The sequence below is a fragment of the Embiotoca jacksoni genome, unplaced genomic scaffold (genome assembly GCF_022577435.1).
Source record: "Embiotoca jacksoni isolate LCO1_2020_lvr unplaced genomic scaffold, fEmbJac1.0.p SCAF_13, whole genome shotgun sequence".
NCBI classification, from domain to species: domain Eukaryota; kingdom Metazoa; phylum Chordata; class Actinopteri; family Embiotocidae; genus Embiotoca; species Embiotoca jacksoni.
This window is the reverse complement of record NW_027185263.1, coordinates 7,759,374-7,781,926: the sequence shown is the minus strand read 5'-3', so window position 1 is coordinate 7,781,926 and position 22,553 is coordinate 7,759,374. Positions and strand designations below refer to the sequence as shown.

General features: G+C 39.6%; 4 protein-coding genes and 1 non-coding gene across 5 annotated transcripts; all 5 read right to left on the bottom strand.

Moving 5' to 3' along the window:
* Positions 1-1,055: 1,055 nt before the first annotated feature.
* Positions 1,056-4,677, bottom strand: sumf2 (sulfatase modifying factor 2). Its single transcript, XM_069145563.1, has 9 exons — positions 4,456-4,677; positions 4,223-4,370; positions 4,008-4,122; positions 3,743-3,787; positions 3,490-3,640; positions 2,519-2,574; positions 1,998-2,082; positions 1,554-1,695; positions 1,056-1,460 (listed from the first exon to the last, which is right to left on the bottom strand). Exons 1-9 carry the CDS (start codon positions 4,493-4,495, stop codon positions 1,358-1,360), a joined length of 885 nt encoding a protein of 294 aa, XP_069001664.1. The 5' UTR covers positions 4,496-4,677; the 3' UTR covers positions 1,056-1,357.
* Positions 4,678-5,221: 544 nt separating this feature from the next.
* Positions 5,222-11,354, bottom strand: cct6a (chaperonin containing TCP1, subunit 6A (zeta 1)). The gene is made up of 13 exons (XM_069146179.1): positions 11,135-11,354; positions 10,506-10,569; positions 9,875-10,009; positions 9,540-9,713; positions 9,178-9,281; positions 8,824-9,094; positions 8,156-8,238; positions 7,398-7,494; positions 7,103-7,250; positions 6,217-6,350; positions 5,980-6,082; positions 5,713-5,785; positions 5,222-5,618 (listed from the first exon to the last, which is right to left on the bottom strand). The coding sequence occupies exons 1-13, from the start codon at positions 11,269-11,271 to the stop codon at positions 5,546-5,548; spliced, it is 1,596 nt and encodes a 531-aa protein (XP_069002280.1). The 5' UTR covers positions 11,272-11,354; the 3' UTR covers positions 5,222-5,545.
* LOC138196748 (small nucleolar RNA SNORA22) lies at positions 8,330-8,466 on the bottom strand. Its single transcript, XR_011178142.1, has one exon. It is a non-coding gene; the product is annotated as a small nucleolar RNA SNORA22 (small nucleolar RNA).
* Positions 11,355-11,840: 486 nt separating the features above from the next.
* On the bottom strand, positions 11,841-19,606 carry LOC138196283 (protein NipSnap homolog 2-like). The gene is made up of 10 exons (XM_069146177.1): positions 19,432-19,606; positions 17,877-18,004; positions 17,729-17,774; positions 17,513-17,607; positions 16,371-16,441; positions 15,126-15,266; positions 14,974-15,005; positions 14,304-14,398; positions 13,894-13,977; positions 11,841-13,187 (listed from the first exon to the last, which is right to left on the bottom strand). Exons 1-10 carry the CDS (start codon positions 19,521-19,523, stop codon positions 13,123-13,125), a joined length of 849 nt encoding a protein of 282 aa, XP_069002278.1. The 5' UTR covers positions 19,524-19,606; the 3' UTR covers positions 11,841-13,122.
* A 368-nt stretch (positions 19,607-19,974) lies between these two features.
* On the bottom strand, positions 19,975-22,033 carry mrps17 (mitochondrial ribosomal protein S17). Its single transcript, XM_069146178.1, has 3 exons — positions 21,945-22,033; positions 21,434-21,577; positions 19,975-20,729 (listed from the first exon to the last, which is right to left on the bottom strand). Exons 2-3 carry the CDS (start codon positions 21,554-21,556, stop codon positions 20,412-20,414), a joined length of 441 nt encoding a protein of 146 aa, XP_069002279.1. The 5' UTR covers positions 21,557-21,577; positions 21,945-22,033; the 3' UTR covers positions 19,975-20,411.
* Between the last annotated feature and the right edge of the window lie 520 nt (positions 22,034-22,553).

Genomic DNA, 22,553 nt, shown 5'->3' with positions numbered 1-22,553 from the left:
TGCCAGAGTGCACATCAGCCATTTTTTTTTCCACTCAAGTGAGGAAATTAAATGTTTACTTCTTCCTGTTACATTTGCTGTTGATACAAATTTGTTTCCTACATCTGTTTCAAAATTAAAAGTCTGATATATAAACATACATTACATTCATTATTATTGTTCATTTTGCTTTATATTTATTTACGTAATCTTATGTAACTACAGCATAAGGAACACTCCCATGACTACACTGCAACCAGAACAAAAGACATTCAACAATAATTAGGTCAAAAATAAAAGACTAGTCATTACGCAATTGTTTCACAACATAAGACCAAGTCAAGAGGCGGCATTTCTGTAGAAACTGTTCAGATGTACTGATTTTTTACAAAATGTGCAGATTTAAAGCAGTATTCCTTCATTTGCATGATTTGCAAAACTGTCTCTATTGTATTATCAGTGACTCTATTATAAAATTGCATGAGTTATAAGAAGAAAAAAGAGCTTTCATTTAGTCTTGTATAGATAGTTGGCAATGAAAGAAAAAAGTCACGGTCAATAAAATCCCATTTAAGTCCTTCTCGATGTCTCTGGAACAGCTTGTGTGGTCCGCTCAAGAGTACTTGATAATTTCTTAAGGACAGACAGAAAGCTTGGTTTTATACAGTTACTTAATACTCAAGAGAAACTGGAGTTTTGATCAAATTTCTTCCCTGTTTTGTTCAACAGAATGAATCCAATCAGCCGGCCAGTCATGATGAGAAAGTAAAACGTACAGCCAAGGACAGGATTACTCAGAGAAACTGTGTCCAAACTGACGGAACAATTTACTCTCCAGTCACATAAAAACCCTCAACAAAGACAGATCCCTACATGTAGAAGGAAGACTACTAATGCTGGCAGTCAAAGAGTGTCCCACTTCTTCCATTTAGTGAATAAATTCAGTGAGATATTTAAGAAAGTCTCTTCAGTCTGGATCATTAAATCCTATATGATAGAATTATATGAGATTCTTCTTGTTTCATAGAGTGCTCCAATAGAAAATTTATAGAAAAAAGTGAGACTGAAAGTTTTAAAAATTATTCATTTATTGAATGTTAAGTATTAGTATGTTTGCCTTTATTCTTTGTCAAATTCATAAAAAAAAAAAAGATCTAAGTTCTCCACAGGAGAAACAGTTTGTTCCTGCACACACTTGTTCCCGACACCTTTGTCATCATTACCAGTCTTAATCAGAGCCGTTATTTTTCAATTAGTCCCTTCCATTTTCTTGTTGTCAACTTGAGGGTGACCAGATGAATAAATAACAAATGAATCACTGCTGTTTTGAATGAACATAATTGTCCCTTGCTTAATATTTCTGACTGCCTGTTGGTTGCTATAGCTCTGCTTTGTCATTTCTCCTCCTTTGTTTCTCTCCATCGCTGGCAGCACACCTGAATCCCAGGTTATCAGAGGCGGAGTCGGGAGTGTTGCCCATCCTGCAGGACACAGAATCATAACCAGCAGTCAGTCAGTAGGGCTGTACAGTAGCTACGTCAGCTCTGTGGTTTTCTTTGTCACCGATAACTCACTTGGTTGTGATTCGAGCCTTGTGATTAGCTGAACCGTCCACCGTGTCGATCCAAGAAGCACCACGCAGCACATACATCGGGCGTGCTGAAGGAAAGGGTGTGGATGTCCATTCCCATGTGTTTCCCATCATGTCATACAGTCCTGCAGGAAAAATCAATATTGTACTTATAAAAAGAAGCATAGAGTAAGAATCTATCTTCATAATATGTACTTTGCTTTCACTTCATAGAGATATGAGAGGATGAGTCAAATGTTTCTCAAAGCTTGAAACTCTCAGCGGACTTCCTTATACTTATGTTAACAAGCATCAATGCATTTCTGGAACATCTTTTTAATGTGTATTGCTTCCAACTAAGGCCATCTTGGTTTCCACGCCACACATATATAATCTTATTAATGTTTTTTTTTTTTGTTTTTTTTAACTTTAAGTCAGGCACAATTACCATAACTGTTCTGGGGAGGAAATGCTGTGACAGGAGAGATGCCATGGTATCCATCCTCTGCAGTGTCTCCATCTGGAAACAATCCCTAAAACATACAAAAAAAAACAACAACAACTTTAAAATAGTTTATTACAAAGCGTGTTTTTTTCATATGAACGTGATTTGAGAGTGTCTGGTTCTGTTCGAGATTTCTTCCTGTTTAAAGGAAGTTTTTCCTCTCCACTGTTGCCAAGTGCTGCTCATGTTTTTTGGTTTTTTTTTATGGGATTTGTCTGTAATCCTGTAAAGTCTTGAACTTATTATGCAAGTGCCTTGAGATGACATGTGTTATGGTTCGGTGCCATGGAAAGAACATTTATTTAAATCACGCTTTATCAGTTTTACATCCAATTTTTTAAAATTTATCCGAAGAGAGTGGTATTATTATCTGCAGAAATAAATGGAGAACTAACATATTCAAAGCTTTCTATGAGGACAACAAACAGTGTGATATGCAATATGCTTCGCTGTGGTAGGCTGACCTGCCACAGGTTGGTTCTGTTGGCCTGGAACTTGTTTCCCCAAGGATAAGTCCGACCTGGAGCACGACATGCAGGAAAGAGATAAGAGCACGACAAACAATAAAATTATATAGAAATATATGAAATTATAAAATGTAACAATTTGTACACCAAGGGAGGAATATTTCCACAATATACTTTATCTTCAACAATTCATCACAGCACCACTATTTGGCCAGTTTGTATCAAATTTGATATCCTGGCTCTGGACTGCATATGGCCAAAAAATGACTCATGTCACTGGCAAACAAAGTACAAAATAAAAACGTGGGCACATTTTGCAGGAAAGAAATTACAGGTGGAAATGGTTGTGGCCTATATCAACAGATGAGACTTTATTCAAAGAGGACAGTGAAATAAAGTATTTTTGCGATCTACCATATGCGAGTTAGCCTATTCAACAAAATGTGTTCACATTTATTACAGCTCCCTCTTGTGGTTTCAATGGGTAATTTTTATTCTGATGAAAATCTTAGGCCCTGTTATCTTCCATCAAAATTCCCCTTGTCTGCCTACAGTTTAGTCCCAAGATCAGTTTTTTTTTTCCAGCTAAATAAAAATAAAAATTGAAACATGCACAATAGGGTACCACCACCCTTGTTATTTGGACCCCTAATTTTCAAGCAAGGTTTTCTAAAAAACGTGTTTCTGCTCTTTACTCTGTGACTTGTAAAGACTGCTCTCATTTGCACTGTGTCTGAAATACTTGCTAAAATGTAGTTTAGGGTGTCTCTGTTTAGAAAAATAATAAAGAGCTGCTCCCTCCATAGAGCGCACCAATCTGAAGAAGCAATGTAAAATAAAGTGTAATACCATCTCTGTTTAAATGTTGTCCATCACAGCAGATAAGAACAAACCATTCGAAAAATGCTGTAATGGGGGTACATGCAGTAGGGGTTCTGTGTTTTCGCTGTACAAACTGTGTACCGTACCTTGCAGCCCCCCACGTGCAGCCCACTCCCACTCCTCCTCTGTAGGCAGTCTCTTTCCCTTCCACTGGCAGAAGGCCCGAGCATCATTCCAGCTCACCTGAACCACCGGGAAGTCCAGGCGCTCCCGAATGCCTGAACCAGGTCCTGCAGGCTGAACAGTGGAGGGTCAAAGGAGAGAAAGACGGGCATGCTGGGATATATATATATATATACGCAACAGATACAGATACAAATATAAAACTCACGACCTCACCTGTCTCCAAAAGACCCGCTCTATAGGCAACCACCAAGGAGCAGACTGGATGGGAAGAATAAGGGAATGAGTTAAAGGTTATTCACATGGTAGTTAGAAATGGCAGCTGGTATCCATAGTTTACTAAATGCTCTGCAGTAGTGTAGTATGTGTAACAGACATCTTTTTTTTAATAACTCTGCCAGTCCAAAAAAAAGATTTAAGCTCAATATGGTAAATTTATATTTGGTTATTAATGGATTTCATCTGACCAAACTCCCAGTACCTCTATTCTCTGAGTGACTTTGCTCTTCTGCTCATCTGACACAAAATCTTGAAACACAAAACTCCAGCCAAACGTCTCCGCTTCCGTTTTGTACTTCTGCGCCCTCACAAAGTCTCTGTGGCAAATAAAAAAAATAAAAACCTAATAATTATCGTTGTTGTATTATTTTTAACCCAACATCATCTACATTAATGTCATGTTTCCAGTTTGATCACCTGAACTCGTTGTTTGTGACAGGATATTCATCTATTTTAAAAGGCTGCAGCTCCAACTCTCTGGTGGGAGACTCTCCATCTCTCCCATCTGCAGCGCTGGTTCCCATCAACAGCTTTCCTCCGGGGATGTTCACCATCTCCTCCGCGACTGCCACGACGAAAAACTCTATTTAATTCAATATACTTTTTTTTTTTTTTTAAAGTTAAATTCAGAAATGAAACGGAGCTCTTACCTGCAACTGAGAGCAAAAACACAGCGAATATCCAGAACATCCTTTTAACGTCCTTTTTTTTTTTTTTTTTACAGGTTTGTTTGTGTTGACATTGATTTGAAATGACTCTTCAATATAAAAATATAAGTTTTATATTTAACTAAGTACAATAAAGCGGCACAACTTCTCAAACTTTGACTGTATGGTTTACATGTCTGTCGTTTCAGTGTCGGACAGATTTCACCATCGCGACGGATATAGGTTCAACCATAAAGAGGTTCCGTGTAAAACCAAAAAAAAAACAAGGTTCCGCTATATTTAATACCTCAACTGTCATTTTGTTTGCATGAGCGACACCTTGTTTTTGTTCTATAAATGAGCTGATGATTTGTTGGATTACCGAAAAATGCTAAATTATATACAGGATACATCTGAAAATTTTAACATTGTGGGTCAGGAGTTTATTTCCATGTTAGCTGGGTAATTTAACACTGAATATCAAATAAGCATTTGTTTTGCGCGTCAACTCTTAAATAAAGCTTGTACTTTTTCATGGTGTAAAAGTAGAATATTTCACCATAAATGTAATAGAAAATGGGTTCAAGAATCAAACATTACCGTTACTTACTATGGGAATGTTCGTAAACTAGATTTCCCCCACTGTTGGTGCGTTACTGTTTGCATGGCTTCTTCCTGATGTGGTTCACGGCATTCATGAACAAAGCACCCAAGGTTGAATCCATTCACGCTTCACATACACCAATTTTTTTCCAAAAAAAAAAAAGCATTTCAAGAGCCAAGAAGATCTTTAATGGGCAGAAACAAAACCGAGTGGCAGAGGTCAGAGCTTAAACAAAATCTCATAAATAAACCAATCACTTGAGAGGGAGGCATTGACATATCCATGAAAAAAAAAAAAGGCATGACGACCATAACAATGAATTCTGACAGACGATGTGATGGATGCTGTGGATGTTTACAGCGGGCTGTCAATCAGACTGGGGTGCTTCAGAGTGCTAAGAGCGGGAACATGTTGACTGAACCGTCCGATAAACAACTATCCGTGTGTGTGTTTGTGTATGATAACAGCTGCAGGTTCTTCAGTTGACCTTTAACCTTTGAGAGAAGACATTCCAGCTCGCATGATTTCATCCACCAACAAGATGTTGCTGGCGATCACCGTGCTGTAAGGAAACACAGTAGAGATTGATGAGAACAATCCATCAGGATATGATATATTCCATTAGTCTTGTATAACTTAGACACGCATCATCTCACCATGAATGGAGAAGCTGTTTCTTGACACTGTAATTATCCCATACACCTGCCTCTCCTGCCACCATTGGTTCCCCTGAAAAACAAAAAGATTTAAGTTAAAAAAAAAAAAAAAGAGCTTCCAACTTCTATTTTTTTTTTTTTTTGCCGAGTCTGAGTGTTAAAAATTCTCTTCACTTTATTATATGTAGTTTAATTTCAAACTTAAAAATGGGAGCACTTCACGATTCATGGATTAAAAAGTATTGTGATGTTTGCTGTGGCTCTGACCTGAGCTGAGGTCAACTCCAACCAGCTGACCGGACTCTTTGTACTCTGTCTGCAGCTTCAGCAGAGTCTCCTGTGGGTCGTAGCCAGAGTTCTGGGCCAAAACCTAGAAAGGGAGATACATAATTAAAAAAATCAACAGATTTAGATAGTGTGAACATGAACAGATAACCAAATCAGACTTTTGCATAAAAGGTAAACAAACACTGAACGCCTGGGAGGAAAGTCAAAGTCCTTCACCTTGGGGATGACAAGGAGAGCATCCGCAAATGCCTGCACTCCAAGCTGGGCTCTGCCTTTCACATTGGGCTTGTGTTTTACCAGAGCGTCTGCCACAGCAACCTCGAACGCACCTGCGCCAGACACCACGCTACCTGGAGAGACAAAGAAAAGATATTCAGCATAACCGCATTGCCTCAGTGAGGGAATAACAACGCATTTCAAAACTAGATGAATTGCTGGTCAAAAAGACATTGTGGAGTTTGTTCTGATCAGCTGAATGCACGTAGGTGAGACATAACTCTCCTAATGCAGAGGAAAAGATCAGAGTCACTGTTGCACAGACATCAGAGACCGGAGAGAGCCACGTTAGCATCCCGGGGTGTTCGCTGTGCAAATAAGACCAACTGCATTTCACCAATTGTAAAGAATTACCGCAGTTACATTTGACATATCGTTTGTCTACTTAACATTTGGATAACAAGGTCTAAAATAGCTTCACAAAGTCACTTTGAAAGGAAAACTTAACAACAGAAGATGGACAAAAATGATCTTAAGAAAAATATAATTTTCCTGAATGACAATGGAGTCGGCTTTAAAGACCGCAATAGTAAAATGACGGGAAAAGGGGCACAGAACGTTTGATAAACTATCCAATGTTTTCAGGCAAACTGCATTAAGATCAACCGATGGAAAAAGTGAAAAAAAAACTAAAAACAATTTTACTGTCAACCCTGAATTTAATTTAAATTAGGGGCATTGGTGAAAAAAAAAAGAAAAAAAATATATTTTTGTAATTGTAATTTAAAATGTTCAAGTGAGCTGCAGTAAATGTTCCATAAGTGGAAAATACAACAGTCAAAAGGTTCGAGCACGTCGTACAATTTCAGGTTACGTCGTGTTTTACCGTCTTCGATGGCGTTCTTCACTGCCCGCAGACCGTCCCTCACGGCATCTTTGATCTGCGTGAGTGTGTGTTTGTTGGGTCCCTTCACCAGCAGGGTCACTGAGCGAGGGTTCCCGCACTTCTCAATGAACGTGTACTTCTCCTCTCCCTGCAAACATGATCGGAGGCAATTAACATCTTTAAAATACAAACACAAGACTACGCGCGCTCGAGGGGGGAAAAAAAAAAAAAGAAGAAAGTCTGGGAGTGCTTTTCGGATTGAAAATGTCACAGAAAACCAGAGCTAGATACTCACCAGTGTGTGTTCGTAAACCAGCCCAGCATATCCCAAGCAATCAGACGTGAGGTCATCTACTGAATTCATAGCAATGCCACCACAAGCGAGACTGAGTCTGCGGAGGGAGCAACACACTGTATGAGTTAATCAATTCTTGGATGTGATGCAGCAGGGAATACCCACAGTATCTCAAACCAGAGCGGCATCAGGTGCTGTCGGTACAGGTGTCCCAATTTCAGTGTATAAAGCTGAAGTCTACCGAATCTCTGCCTCTTCATCAGTGAATTTCAAAAGATTTGCTATTTTCAACATTAGTGCAAAAAGTCACTGGGAGATACGTGTTGACTGAAGGACGTAAAACAATAAATTATACTTTGATTTACACAATTTAAGGGGAAAAAAAGTTACTAAATGGATACAGGAGGGTCGAGCCGAGTCTAAATATAGAGGAGCTGAAGGTACAGCGACCAGGAGCCTAGTTTGTTGCCATGCTGTTTAAAAGGTGCTCGTGGCTGGAGATAGAAAATCTGTGCAGGCAGTCTTAATACTGATGGTTTGACAGTTGTTAGCAAACCAGCACCCCCTCTGACAACATTATGGGCTTCTTAGTTCCTAATTAACTGATTTGTGGAATTTCATTTCCTTTCTTCTTCTTGTAAATAATGTAAAACATTCCGTTTTTGCACAGCGGCCTGTCCCAAAAAAATCTGTCACATCTCAACTGTATAATAAAGGCCACTTCTACTTTTAACATGGAAAATATGCTAATTTCTTACCTCTCCATGTTCCTCCTCTTTGCCCTGCGCAGGGCAACAATGCCTTCCTTAGCGAGGGAATCCAGGGAGAACGGGTCGATACCCTACGCAATACAGAGAGAAGACCAAATCAAAACTTCCATTTACAAAAATCAATTAAAGAAATAATTGACTTTTGTCAGTTTCAGAGATAAAGATTATTCTGATCCGTTGAATACATGTAGGGGAGGAACATGCTCTCCTAATGCAGAGGTACAGATCAGAGTTACTATTGCACAGACACAAGAGACCAGGGGGAGCTACGTTAGCATCCTTGGGTGTTCGCTGTGCACATTATAGTCGATTTTTCCTTTATTTTCACAAAAAAAACAACTTATTTTTGTTCACGTAGAAATGACAAAATCTCAATATACGTGAGCTGACATGGTGAAAATTATTACTGACAGGACCTCTAAATTCACTTTTATTGAGACAACATATATTGTATAGCGCATGTTTGGAATGACAGGCTTTGTATTCCTTTAAAATATTGTCACTCCACACAAAAAGTTGTTTCACTTTATATATTGGTTGTTTTTGAAGCCCATTTCAAAATGCATGTAAATGAGCTACTGTCTGAACCACACTCAATACAGACTGTAACAAGCCTGCAGTTATTCAAAGACATCCCCGGTCCTCCTCCAGCATACCTTCTGGTTAATGATGACAAAACCCTTCTCCCCGTTGGGACAGACTTTGTTCTTCAGGGCGATGATCTTCTGCACACGATCCTCGATGAACTTCCTCTCTGCAGCCACGAGCTTCTCCCTCTCCCCCGCGCTCTTGTAGAAGAAGCCGGAGTTGACCTCCGTCTTTTCATACTCCAAAGAGACATTGCATGTCAGCACGTAAGCATCTTCCACCCTCTTCCTCATGTCTGGGTGACGGGCTCCGTGGTCCAATACCAAACCTCTGATCAATCTGAGAAACAAAGATGTAGCGTTTAGATTTCTCAGTCACAAGACGAACCACCTTCCGATTCCAGCTCCGTGTTAAAAACTCACTGTGTATCGCTGTCGGTCTTATGCTTCATCTCCATGATTTCCACCATGTACAGGTCGATGGGCTCGTTGGGTTTAGTGATAGCGAGCACAGCATCCACTACAGCCTGTAGACAGACAGACAGACAGACAGACAGACAACTCGATCACGGTCACGTCCAAACGTTAGCTAGAAATAATTGGCTCACTGCACGGCACAACGTGAAGGTTCAAACTACTATACTAAGAGTTCCTTAACTCTAACTAAGCCCTTTGGTCTGTGCTAAACTTCAACATTTAACATCTTGTGACTTTAAGATGCCTGTTTGGTACCGCAGATTAAATGCCAACCTTCAGCACTACAAACACTGAACTTCGTGTCTCACCTCGGTGAGCAGGTCTGCCAGCTCTGCGTGGACCTTGGTCCTGAGGGAGGTGCGGGCAACGTTGAAGAGGATCTCTCGGTCCATTTCCCGAGTCACCTTCAAATCCTCCAGAACAGCCAAGGCTTTCTCCTTCGCTGCCTCAAAGCCCTCAGCGATGATTCTTGGATGAAGACCCTGCATCAGGAAATCAAAAGAAAGTTATGGAAGGAACTATATCCAGTTCTAACTACAGAGTATTTTCATTCTTCTGGAGAGATTCACTAGAATTATAAAACCAGACCAGTACAACAATAAAAATTTTAAAAAAAAGACTTTTCGTGAACAGTGCCGATTACCTCCGACACGTAGAGGTCAGCCTGCTTCAGCAGTTCACCGATGATGAGGACGTTGGAGGTGGTTCCATCTCCCGTAATGTCATCCTGCGCCGTGGCAACCTTAGCAATCAGTGACGCTGTCGGGTGTTGAATTTGCTGAGAGAGGGAAAACGGGTCGAGATCAAACACTGGAAACACAGCAGCAATAAAAAAAGCAATACCTCCATTATTAGTGTCGATACAAAACCTCAGCAAAAACATTTTTTTTTACGACACCAGGGTTGCATCTAATAAAGACTTAAATTATCAATCAACTTGCTCATCGTTGTAAATGACCAATCAATTCATTGTTTGGTCTGCAAGATGTCCAGAAAAATCACGAAAACGCTCGTGATAGTTTACATGCAATGAATTAATGAATTGTTCTAGGATTCAATTTAAGGTTTTCATTAATCAAGACACAAAACAGCCGAATTAGTATCGCAGTTTCAATTCCAGTCATCTTAAAAGACAAGTTAATCCTACGTGTTTGTTTTGTTCACGAGAACATCGGGGTAGATGGCGCATAAAGCACATCAGGGGTGCGGTCACTCCTTGTTGAAGAAGACGGGAGAGTAAATCACGAGACGGTCGCACCACAGCACTTCCTTACCATCTCGTGGAGCAAGACGTTGCCATCTTTGGTCAGTTTGATGTCTCCCGCACCAGACACCAGCCTGAGGGTCCAAACAGACACAGAAGGGTTAAAACGTCACCCGAGCACAAACTTACTGCGTGTTCATGAGAAGTATCAGTAATCCGTCCCGTGTGCAAGAGCCGGCGCACGAACCGACGAGACGGCTTCGTATTAGCGCCGGTTTTCTGAAATAAACCAGATTTAATTTTGACGAGCGGGAACTCAATTAATTCATAATTGAGTTAACGCGAACGGTGATTATGAGACTTTTAACTTTAATCGTATCATAATCTGATAACCGGGTGATGCTAATACGCTAACGTTAGCTCGGTGGCTATCGGCTCATGACGATGACTGGGCAGGGCAACGTGCGCCAGGGAAACCCGCTATCCGCGCAGCGAGGGACCGTCTCCGGTTCAACTCAATTAAAAAAAAAAATGCAGTTTTCGCGTTTTCTTACACGCAATGGATGCTTTTCCAATTGTTTAAACACGCGGGGAGTTATTTAGCGACATTGCGGCCAACTGCGCCAATAGTCCGCTGGCTAACGTTAGCTACTTAGCATTAGCACGCGTGCTGCACAAAGGGCTTCCGGCGGCACTCACATCTTCATGGTCCCTTTCGGTCCCAGGTTACTTTTCAGCACATCCTGAAGCCCGCGGGCGGCGCTGATGTTAACCGCCAGGGCGGCCTGGGCCCTGGCCACCTCCGCTTTGGGGTTCAGCGCTTTGACGGCGGACATAGCGAAGCGGCACAACCAGCGAAGTAAAAGTAAAAAGTCTCGCCGGTTGGGGAGTCTCGGCTCGGCTGCTCTCGAAAAGGGGGAGTCGACTTCTCGAAGGCTCCAACACGTGCTCTCGTGCTGCCTTTAGGTAACCGGGCGGGGCTGGGACATCCAAGACTCCGCGTACAGCGGAGAAAAATAGTTGACTTTTCACCCACTTGTGGAAATATATGGGAGTAAAAGTGACACAGCCCCCCCCCCCCCCCCCCAAAAAAAAAGGTGAAATAACGGTGAGAAAGTGACACTAAAATTAGTTTTCTTATTAGTCATGTTTCCACCCACTTAATTAGTAAACAATTTAACTTTATTAAGTTTCATTTGCCCTTCCAGGCTTTAGCTTCTTGGTATGTTTATTGTGTGTGTGTGTGTGTGTGAGACATTTCTTCTACTGATTTGGATGCAGCTTTGTATAATAAAATCCTGAGTGACAACATTTTCTTAGTGGACTTGGGACAGGCTGAAAACTAAAGTCGCCATCTGTTTACTAATATTTCAAACAACACAAGATACAAACGAGTCAAACAATCTTTTCCATTTTCATCCGAAGTTTAATTAAATATGTACAACTAATCTTATTAAAGCACTGCATTTTACATTTACCACACTGAGATATCCCCTCCTCTCCTGTCCACTTGTTTATCAACATCAGATAGTTAAAGAAGACTTCATGCATTTACAGATACAGTAGTGACCATATCTCTGGCTTGGTCAATAAGACTACTCTATATATCTACAATCTGAGCTTTTAAAAAAAATACCATTAATCTCAGTTTAGAGCAGACATCACCCATTTGACAGTAAGTGCTTGATATAGGGATATGCAGTCAGTGTACAGCACTTTGTACTGTAAATACTGATTAGTTTCGCTGAAATCCAAAACATTTTCTAATCATTTGAATCATCCAGTCCCCCTCTCCACAGCTGTGAAAGCCAGAAATGTCACAGAGTTACATAGAAAATGTGAAATTGGGTTCGTTTAAAGTTTAAAAACAATGTAAATGAACAAAATATTCAGATTTCCTGTGGTAAAAAGACTGCGTTGTAAATTAAAGCCTACAAACCTGTTCTGACCCTCATGATGTTTTTCATTAACATTAACAGTGCTGTTGTAATGAATTAGTTCATCCAGCCAACTGATTTTGAAACAAACTACCGGTACATACCTCAATCAGTTGGCTGGATCAAGGCCATGTAAACATAAACCATTCTGTGGAGGAGGCGACACATGAACTTTGAATGAATATCAGGTTTTGGTGTGCCCGTGGCTACCATCTAGGACCATCAGCTTCACCGTTGATTATAGAACACCGATTTGGAAACGGCATGTTTCTTTTTGTGAAACATTAGATATTTAAAGGTATTTTTGTTTGATCCGTCATGAATTTCTAGTGCATTATGGCTCACAAACCTCAAAATTTTAAAACATTTTCGGGCTCTGTGAGAGACACTCAAACACTGATGAATCTCGTTTTTAAAAGTTCATCATGAGAGTTTGAGACAAACCGTTAAAAATCTGACCCTTTACATGACTAAGGCAGTGAAGAGGAGAAGTGTGCTGAATTACAATACCGTCTACATACACACATCAGTCACAGGGCAACTTCTGTAACTACAATCATCATTTTAACCCCATCATCTGGATAAAACGGCCCGGACAGAAAAGGGGTGTAAAGAAACAAAGAAACAAAGAAACGTGTTAATGTCGTGCCGATGTCCCTGGCAGTGCACACTCCAATGGTTGGTTACACTCTCTGCAGATCAGTGTAATAGTTGCAGTGGCTGCTGAGAGTTTCCCCGCGGTGTCTGTGGCTACTTCAGGGGCGAAGTCTTCATAGGAATCATTATTCTAGACTCCATGTGCTGAATGAGAGGGACTGTGGGATGAGGAGGAACCAACAGTCTTAGCAACAGATTTATGTCATGTGTACATGCTTTGCAGACAAACAACTTCATCTCAGCTATTTAGTTAATATTTCATGTATTTCTTGAGCTACAGTGGGTTGTTTTTTTGATCCTTCTAAAATATGTTTAGTGAAGTCTAAGGACGACATAAATGCCAAAAGAGTGGAGTGTTTTTGTAATGTCAGTGAGCATAATGATCAGATTAGCTCAAATTAATTCAATCCTTTGTAGACTTCTAAATTGTAATGTTCTCTTTATGTTTCCTTTTCAAGTCCATTCATCCATACACTCTTGATTAATAATTTAAAATAAATTGTTGGCAGCTTGGTTTAATCTCTGCATTTTGAGTCTATATAATAAAAATAATATTATTAAGAAATTATTGTTATTAATGACCTATCACAGCTTGAAAAATATATGCAAGATTACAGATACACTCTAAAACTGATGTTTTATAAAGTGAACGCTGTTGCACCGTTATCCATAACAACAGACAAAAACAACTCAGTCAAGTACTTTGCAAAGTTTCAATTATAATCAACTTGAAGTCATTAATTAGGAATTACTTTCAGATCATGTCATTAATATAATCAGATTTGTGGCTGATGTTTGATATTATTGACCAGCGCTATCAGAAAGGTTCAGAGAGGAGAGATGAGACAGCAAACATAGACTTACCTGTGTAGTAAACAACCTTGTCCCAGCCTTCACGGTGCCACGCTGCATTTCTGGTGTCTTCTCTGGACTGCAGATCTTTGTAAGCTGGGAGAAAAAATAAATACATCCATTGGTTTAACTGGTTAGAAACGGCTTTGACTCAGATCCACACATCCATTCTAAAATCTCCAGTTGACTCCAGAAAAGTGCTGAACGCGTAAACTTTTACATAAATTTATTTAGACCTCTAACCCATTCATATTTCCTAAAGACACGCTGATACTTGGTAGAGACATTGTTGAGATCACCTGATGGATGCAACCCATAAACTGTTGAGTGTACTACAAACATATTGTAAAATGTAGCTTTTGAATCTATTTGTCTCTAAAATTATCGCATCACACTTCATTAGTCTTGAAAACTCTGCTCACCCCATAAGTGGTGAACTGTGTACAGACTTCCTATCTGTGAGAAAAAGCCTCCCACCGCCTCCTGGTTCTGCTGGCGAATGTCAATAGCTCGAGCCCTGCAGATCACAAAAGACGTTACGTGAAATAAACAACTACAAACATCTTGTTATCAAAAGTTTGTATCGATTAAACCGCCAGCATGAATGTATGGCGCCAACTGTAACCAACATTCACCAAGATCCCAATAATTTACATCAAAACATAAAATTTGTATGTTACAACCATCTTTTGTAATCCCTCCAGTATGTTTGGTTTCATTACATTAACAGGCACATTCTCCCGTCATGATCAGTTCAACGTTCAATCAGAAACATACATCTATTAAATACAGGGCAAGATAGGTCAATTATGCATGAGATTTACAAATTATGTGTGATATATGTGGTCATGCTCAGGAGTCATGCACAGGTTGTGTGGACAGAGAGTACCGTGGATTCATCTGCAACAATCTGTAAAACCAATGAAATGGTAGTGAGGAACTTTTACATGGTGCATAACAACGGTAACTCCAAATTGAGAGAGCTTATGTGATGATTAGGTTCACTTTTAGATTAAATCTGCTTTGGTGACTTGTGATATTACATGTAAACAAAAAAACAAAACAAACAAAAAGACTTAAATCGGGCCGTACCAGTAATTTCCCCACTCGATCATCGTCCCTGGCTGCAGGAAGAAGAGATTGAGAATAAATGATCTGCCTGTTCACTACAGCCACAAAGAAAAAAACAGATTCATACATATTGGGAGGTAGCTGGTGAATGTGCTAACGTGGGAGACGGTTACCCTGAGCTGGTATGATCGGAGTTCGTAGATGTTGGGTCCTGGACGAGGGACGGGCTCGTTCCAGAAACTGAACTCCAGCAGCAGCTGGTTCCTGCGAGACAGCAGCATCTTCCCTCTCTCGTTCCTGTAGTCCATAAACTTCTACAGACACAACAAACAAAAGCAACACTGCAATCAGTGAATCTGGCTCCGCCTGCCAACTCATAAAAACATCAGTGAGATATTAAAACTCTGATCAGCGAGATCAAGACAAAAAAAAAGTCAGCTGGTTTCAGACTGTTAAAGAGCTTTAGAAATTGTATGACCTGAAACAAGGAATAACCTCTTCTTAAGAGAGAGTATACAGGTCTTTACACACTGGGGTGTTTTTTTTTTCTCCAGGTAATTCATTTGCACACACACACACACACAAAAAAGCACTTCGGTCTGTGAAAACCTTGATAACAGTCGTAGTAGCATAGAGGAGAGAACATTTACAGTTGCATGGTATAAGATTAGCATCCGGTCCCAACACATAAAATTAACTTTGTGTTATTTAATATGGACAGTTTTGTGGAATATATATGAATAATACACATCAACCTTTATGTTGTGTTAAAGTATATATTACTGTCATTCTGTTCTCTCCAAATATTTGGACAAACTATATTTTGATGTTTTAGCAAGATTTTTTTTTTTTTTTTTTTTTTTAACTTTCATTTCAGTAAAGTCTTTAAAACTTAAATTTTATAAATTTTTTCAAACATCTTGAGTAATATGAAGTTAGTATGTTTTTATACCCTAAAACTTATGTGGAAATGCACAAGTTGAAATTGTAATATTCAGGCTTCTAGTGAGTGACATCAATGCGAGCAAGACACTGAAGATAATTTAAAACGTACCTTTAGTTTAAATCATTGTACCCTTTTCTACACTGAACAATGCTATATTCCTAAAGTCTCTAAAACTTAGCATTCATTGAAACCTTTAACAAAAAAAATCCAATACTTGAAGTTCAAACACAAATATACAGCATGAATGAGGCAGCATTATGTGCCTGAAGTGCATTTACCTTAAGTACAGCATACAGTGTAATTTCTGTAAATAAGCTTTTAACTGCACAAATATTACAATCAAACCAAACAGCAGAAACAAATCCAAGATGGTGAAACACTTGGATGGGAAATTGGTCAGTGGATCTAATTTGAGGGTGCACCTACAGGTCACCAGCTGCCAGTAAGCTGAACTATACTGAGCACCCGTTACCTCATTCTGCCTGAGTTTGTTCATGACTTCGGTGAGAGCCGGGTATCCTCCCCGATATCTCCACAGGTGAACTAGAATAGAAGGAGCAGAAGAGCCAAAGATAATGCAGCTCCTGAATATATCTTGTTTTTCTTTGGATGAGGTGTTCTTTCACATTAACATCTGTGGGTAACTCTCTCTAGATCATTTGAAGCACGCACGATGAGATCCAGTATAATAACTGTGAATCTCAAGTCAACTTCCATGAGGATACATGACAAGAAGTCACATCAACTCATCACCACAATCACATAAAATGTTTGTAAATGGGAAAATCAGTGGTTTTGTCCATTTGTTTGTTTTCCTTGTTGTTTGGCTTTTTAGTAAAATGAAAACAAAACCATTCAAACATTCTTTCCATCATTCAGAGAAGCCTTTACTCTGCTAATACAAACCATGTAAATCAGTATTAAACCTTATCAGTACCATGAAGCCCACCACAATGCAGTGATATGTTGAATCCAGGGATCAAAGGATCAAATTTAAAATCTGAATACAGAAAACAACCATGAAAACTGCTACTTTCAGTGCCAGAAAGGAAAACCACATCCCGTTTTCTAAGGCACACAGACCTGTGTATTGTTTCAATAGTCATATGACATAAATTGCGTAAGTTGCAGACATCAGTGCACCGTATCATTAGAGACAGATCACAGCTGAGGAACGACAAATGTCACCACGAGAACAAAATGGACAGCAGCCAAAAAAAAGGGCCCAGTTATAAATAACTAAAATTGAAAAGCTATGGAAGCACTGCTCTGTGTCAATTGTTAAAAATGTTTCTCACAGTTTCCCTAAACTCAAGAGTAAATCTCTAAACTTCTTATTTTGAAAAAAATTACACTTTAAAGCCACACAAACACAAAGAATCCCCACATTTGAGAGGGGATTGTCGTCAATTTCTCCTTTTGTCACTTTTATCTTCCTTTTAATTTTCCAAGTTCATATTTTCTACTCTGAAAATAAAGTTCGGTTACATGAGGCTCGTAGATTGAATGAGCTATCAATCATTCAGTCGAATGCCATTCAAACGCTTGTCATACCACTTGCACATGTTTAAAATTAAGATCAATATAACATTCAGATATGGCTTGTGGTCTTACCTGCCTGATCCTGCTCTCCGTACCACGTGTTCCAGGTGCCCACAAGCTCACAGGGGTATTCAGGGTCGGCGTGAACGGAAGACAAGACTTCCTCACTAAGGATACACACACACACACACACACACACACACACACACACACACACACAAATGTGTAAATAAAGGCGCTTTGATGAGGCATCTGAATGAAGTTAACGAAGGAACAGGACGTTCTTACCAAAGTTCATTGTAAGCATCAAGGCACTCAGGCTTGACATTGTGAACTGCGAGAAATAAACAAAACATGAGTAGATAAAACGCCATTTAACCGATTTGAAGGAATTAAATGTATCACTCAGCCAGAGCGAGTCACGAACAATACATACACTGTATTTTGTACAGATTGTTAATTTCTTTCTTGGAGAGCAGATGAGAGTGAGCGTCTGTTCTTGGGTCGACCTTTCTTACAAAAAGAGATTTGAACCAGCTGTCATCCTTGAAAGCCGAGAGGCTCCTGTAGTGGAACAAAAAAAAACAAATGTTGGATACAACCAGCATTTTTTTCTGCCACACAATGCAACAACGCAACACTAACAACAACAAAAAAAGCAGTGGACTAGGTATTTCTATTTATAGCCCGTGAAAAGTTACTCCTCTTCAGGTGAATGTCTTTTTAATTGTATTTTCTTCTTTCATTTCTATTTGACAGAGCTTGTCTCGTATATTGGCAAGATAAGCTTTTTGTAAATATATTGCCATCAGTGTATATGTAAATAAATAACACAAAAAAATGTAAACAGAAATCCAAAAACATGTCTTCCTTTACTAGAATGTCTTTTTCAATGGAAAAATGTCTATCACAATTCTTTAATATTCAAGAGATCGACATCAAAAAGGTTTAATCTTTACGTTTATGGAAAAACCCTACACAATATATTGTTTTTCAACCTATCTAATGTCCTAATCATAACAGCCTCACAAATACAGTACTGCTCTGGCTGTATTTCTATAACTGTTATGCCGTTAACATAAATGACACACAGTGAAACCAGCAATATAAAAAGAGAAGACCTCAGTCTTCACTATAAGACTCAGGTAGGTGTCATTGCAGGAGTGAGCTACAGTGACCACTTGTAGATATGGCGGCAGTGAACTTTGTAAAAAAAAAAAAAAAAAAACTACCCAACTTTATTTTGTGCAGCCTGCAGAGCCTCCAGCTCCGAGACCAGCAGAAGAGAAGGCTCTAAGCTGCATATGACCTGAAGATTAGTCTTCGTGGTAATTTAATCAGCCTTCCCACATGCACAGTGTTTAGTTTTCCGACAATTATCTAAATTTAAAAGCACTTCACGCAGATGACGAATGTTGTTTATCAGGAAGCAGTCCACCTGACAGTTTGGCTTCTTGTGCGAACACAAACGTGAAAACAGTGATTTGTCACCGTGTTAAGACACATCTCAGCATCTCAGCGGCGAACGAGTTCACATTTTCCAACTTGGTTCGGGACACAAACCCGCTGCTGCGAGGAAACCGTCACATGCGAATCAAAACAGATTCACTGCGAATTGACCTTGAAGTTGAATTCAGTTCGAGACGGGACAGAAACTCTTTGTGATTTTTGCAGCGTTTCCTAATAAATCGCCCTTAACTGCGCGCGCGCATCTATAAAGCACGCAAGGAAACTGTTAACGCGAAGTTGCTTCACAACTTTCTCATTCGGCGGGTTAATAATTAGCAGAAAGTTAGCACGTTTGGAGCTACGGGGCTAATGCTAGTTACGTCACGGATATGCACGCGTCGCCTTACGACGGCTTTGGCGTTAGCTTAGCCACCTAGCACCCCCGGGACCGTCATCGGTAGTCACTCGGAACTGGAGCTAAACACGTTTTAAGTCAACATTTATTCATCTGCGCGGGGAAATCCCATCTGCGACGCCCTGACCTGAGGAGGACGGCGACCTGGCCGTTCGCCCGAAGCCCGCTGCCCGTGTGTTTGAGGCCTTTCCCCGCTCTTTGAAGGACTCGGGTCGCCATGTTTCCCCTGAAAGCTGCAGTCTGGAGGCCGGAGGCTTGAGTGACACACGGCGCTGCAACCGGAGACCGGACGGACTCTTCACGGAGCAGCTGACGTTGCTCACGGTAACGGAACCGAGGCTTTTTTTTTTTTTTTTTTTTTTTTTAATAATCCCAACTCCAGGAATCAGTTCACGAAGAGGTGAACCGACGCGGACAGCTGAATTTCCTTTGGGAATAATACAACTTTTTTTTTTTTTTTTTTTTCAAAATAAGTGAACTTTAAACCAGTTTTCAGAATTTGACTATCAAGCCTGTTTTTTTTTGTTGTTGTTTTTTTAAAGGACAGTATGTATATTACTTTTTCACAAATAAGGTTGTTGTTACATTTTTAATGTGTACAAACGTGCTTTGTAAAATGTACAATTGTATAAATTCCATCTGTATTTGGCCTCGGAAACATCCAACGTACTGCTTTTCCATGTCAATTTTAATGTACTGGAATAAAATAAATAAATATGGGCAACAGAGAAATTATGGGAACATTTTTAGATTCAGCATAAAAAAATACAGAAGAATCAGGTATTTTTTATTTTGCATGGGACAAAATCTAAAATTACATTGGTCACATCCTGTGTTAATTAGATTAGATTTAAGCCTACAATGACTGATATTGGGAATGACATTATTTGTTCTCAATTTCATTTTATTGTAAATTCTTCAGAAAAGTGTTTTAAATGAAAAACTACCCGATGATGTAGCAAGGAAATTGTATTCAGGCTCTCCACCCGTACATACTGTACAACAGGAATACTGGTGTATAAACGTATGTCTACATAAACACCTGAAATGGAAACATTGCAGAGTGACATTGAAGTCAACATTAGAGCCTGGAGGAACAGTTTTCTATCATGAAGTGGGAGTTTGAGCTGGCGAGACATCAGCTCCGCTGGATGCAGCTGAAATGTTGAGCTCCTGCAGTTTTTCTGATAACGTTGTCTCCTCTTGAAGTGGCAGGTCACCCAGAGGCTCCATAAACTCAGTTCCTCCAACACTCTTTCCCGTCAGTGGGTCGACCACCCGCCCCACTTTGTACACTATCTCAGCCAGTTCGTGCTTCACATGTTTGGATCTGGCCTCGGGCAGAGCCTTTAGAAGGACGATATCTCCCACAGTGGTCTGTTGCAAGGCATCGTGGGCAAAGTAGGTCTTCTTCTTATTGTAGTACTATAGGGGAAGAAAATATAACATTTAAAAGAGCATTTCTCTGTGATTTAAAAAAAAAAAACTGATTGGTTTGACTATTTATTATTCATCAAAAAAAAAAAAAAAAAAAAATCGCAAATCATATGGTACCAAAGCTCAACAGATAACAGTCAGACTGCAATTGAAATAACACCAACGCAATGTTTTAAATTTCAAAATAAGGCAGGAAATCGCCTGAAAGTGTAAAACCTGCGACACTCTATACGTAACAAGCTTTAAAATGTAAATACCCCTGCAACATGTTTTCAGGTTTTATCTCTTCAAGAGAAAATGAGAGGGTGACAAAACTACGGGATGACAGACGGTAGTAGTCTCAAAGTTGATGGTCGCTGCAGCGAGCGGCTGCTGTGAGGAACTAGGGGCCAAGACACCTAAACGTTTGTGTTTCCTGAGGAGAAGCTCCGACACTACTGCTGACATTACAGGAATATTATGCACCAAGATGTTTGGCCTTTTTTTTTTTTGTAAAATGAAAACAGTGCTTTGTTGAAGAAGATCTCTCTAATCCTCAGTTTAAAGCACCGGGAAAAGAATTGCTTTGGCGTTCATACCAAAACTCATCACAACAGTCACCGGATTGCTTTGAGTATTTGCGTGTGTAGAAAGCAGTCGTGTGACCTCCCTGTGGGCATCAGCAGCGAAATGATCGATGTTAAATGGTTCACCTTGAGCAGGTAAGGGTCCAACACCAGTCTCGTGACTCTGACTTTGGCAGTTTTGAACATCTTGGTCCCGACAACTCTGCCGATGATCCATTTGGCATGGACTGATGCATGTTTTACAGACATTCTGCAAAGCTTTACTCAACCCTGTAGAGGAGAAGACAGAAAACAATAACAACATGTGAGATCTTTGTAACCCAAGTTGTCATGACGTCACTGTCCACGGTCACACTGCTGGCTCGGATTTTTTCTAAAACTTTTTACAGCTTCGCACTGACAATTTAACGTAAAACTGAGAATTGAACGTTGATGATTTATTCAATCATTATCTTTGCAAACGGGTCACGTTGTCAGAAGAGGAAGACGGCTGCATAATTAAGTCTTGTGTCGCGCAACGTTAGCTTGGACTTCAAAACCGCATCCGTTCAGATGAAGGAATTACAAAATACAACGACTTCAATTGACACGAACGGATATTAACAGCGAGGTCAGGAGGTAAAATAAATGGACTTACTGAAAATAGTGCTGAGAAACAAAATCAGAAGGTCAAAAATTCCTCAGTGAGATGAATCTTCCATGCTACTCAGGTCGGCTTGTTTTGATGACGTAGGTACGGAAAGTAACGAGGGACGAACCACAGCGCTTTAAACAATAAGTCACTTTTTTTGTGTTTGAATTCAAATTGTAATGTGTTTCTGATTAAGTTATGTTGACCTTCATTGATATACTTGTCCACTCATTAAGTTATAAATCTTATTCAATAACATTATGACAAACATTATTTTATCTGTAATTTCCCACTCTATTGTTGTGTTTATTGTCGTTGTTTTCTACTGATTTAGACTATTGAAATCGATCATGGTTTGTTATATCTATATTACCTGAATTGTTTTAAAGGTTGAATCTTTGCTTTTACTTTCTGTTTTATTAAAGTTAAATTCTGATTTCAGTCAAAAAACAACTATGGCTATTTTCATAACTGTTATTTATATATGTCAATTGATGACTATATATATATATATTTTTTTTCACTTTATTAATCCCCGAGGGGAAATTTCTTTGTTTGTTTGTTTGTTTGGTAAAACGCCCAAATATTCTTACTGAATTAACTCTGCTTTACTGG

Bases quoted from the DNA above. Each gene is read 5' to 3' on its own strand.
- sumf2 (XM_069145563.1), bottom strand. From the start codon at position 4,495: ATGTTCTGGATATTCGCTGTGTTTTTGCTCTCAGTTGCAG. The intron at 4,123-4,222 runs GTGATCAAACTG...TATTTGCCACAG, and splicing joins GTCACAAACAACGAGTTCAG to AGACTTTGTGAGGGCGCAGA. The intron at 2,083-2,518 runs GTCAGCCTACCA...TGTATGTTTTAG, and splicing joins ACAGAACCAACCTGTGGCAG to GGATTGTTTCCAGATGGAGA.
- cct6a (XM_069146179.1), bottom strand. From the start codon at position 11,271: ATGTCCGCCGTCAAAGCGCTGAACCCCAAAGCGGAGGTGGCCAGGGCC. The intron at 9,282-9,539 runs GTGAGACACGAA...GTCTGTCTACAG, and splicing joins TGGCAGACCTGCTCACCGAG to GCTGTAGTGGATGCTGTGCT. The intron at 5,619-5,712 runs GTGAGATGATGC...GTTTCCTTACAG, and splicing joins AAACAGCTTCTCCATTCATG to CACGGTGATCGCCAGCAACA.
- LOC138196283 (XM_069146177.1), bottom strand. From the start codon at position 19,523: ATGGCGACCCGAGTCCTTCAAAGAGCGGGGAAAGGCCTCAAACACACG. The intron at 17,775-17,876 runs GTATGTATTGTT...TATTTCTCGCAG, and splicing joins CAATCTGTACAAAATACAGT to TTCACAATGTCAAGCCTGAG. The intron at 15,006-15,125 runs GTAACCGTCTCC...TTCTTCCTGCAG, and splicing joins TCCGATCATACCAGCTCAGG to CCAGGGACGATGATCGAGTG.
- mrps17 (XM_069146178.1), bottom strand. From the start codon at position 21,556: ATGTCTGTAAAACATGCATCAGTCCATGCCAAATGGATCATCGGCAGA. The intron at 20,730-21,433 runs GTGAACCATTTA...CTTCCCCTATAG, and splicing joins TGGACCCTTACCTGCTCAAG to TACTACAATAAGAAGAAGAC.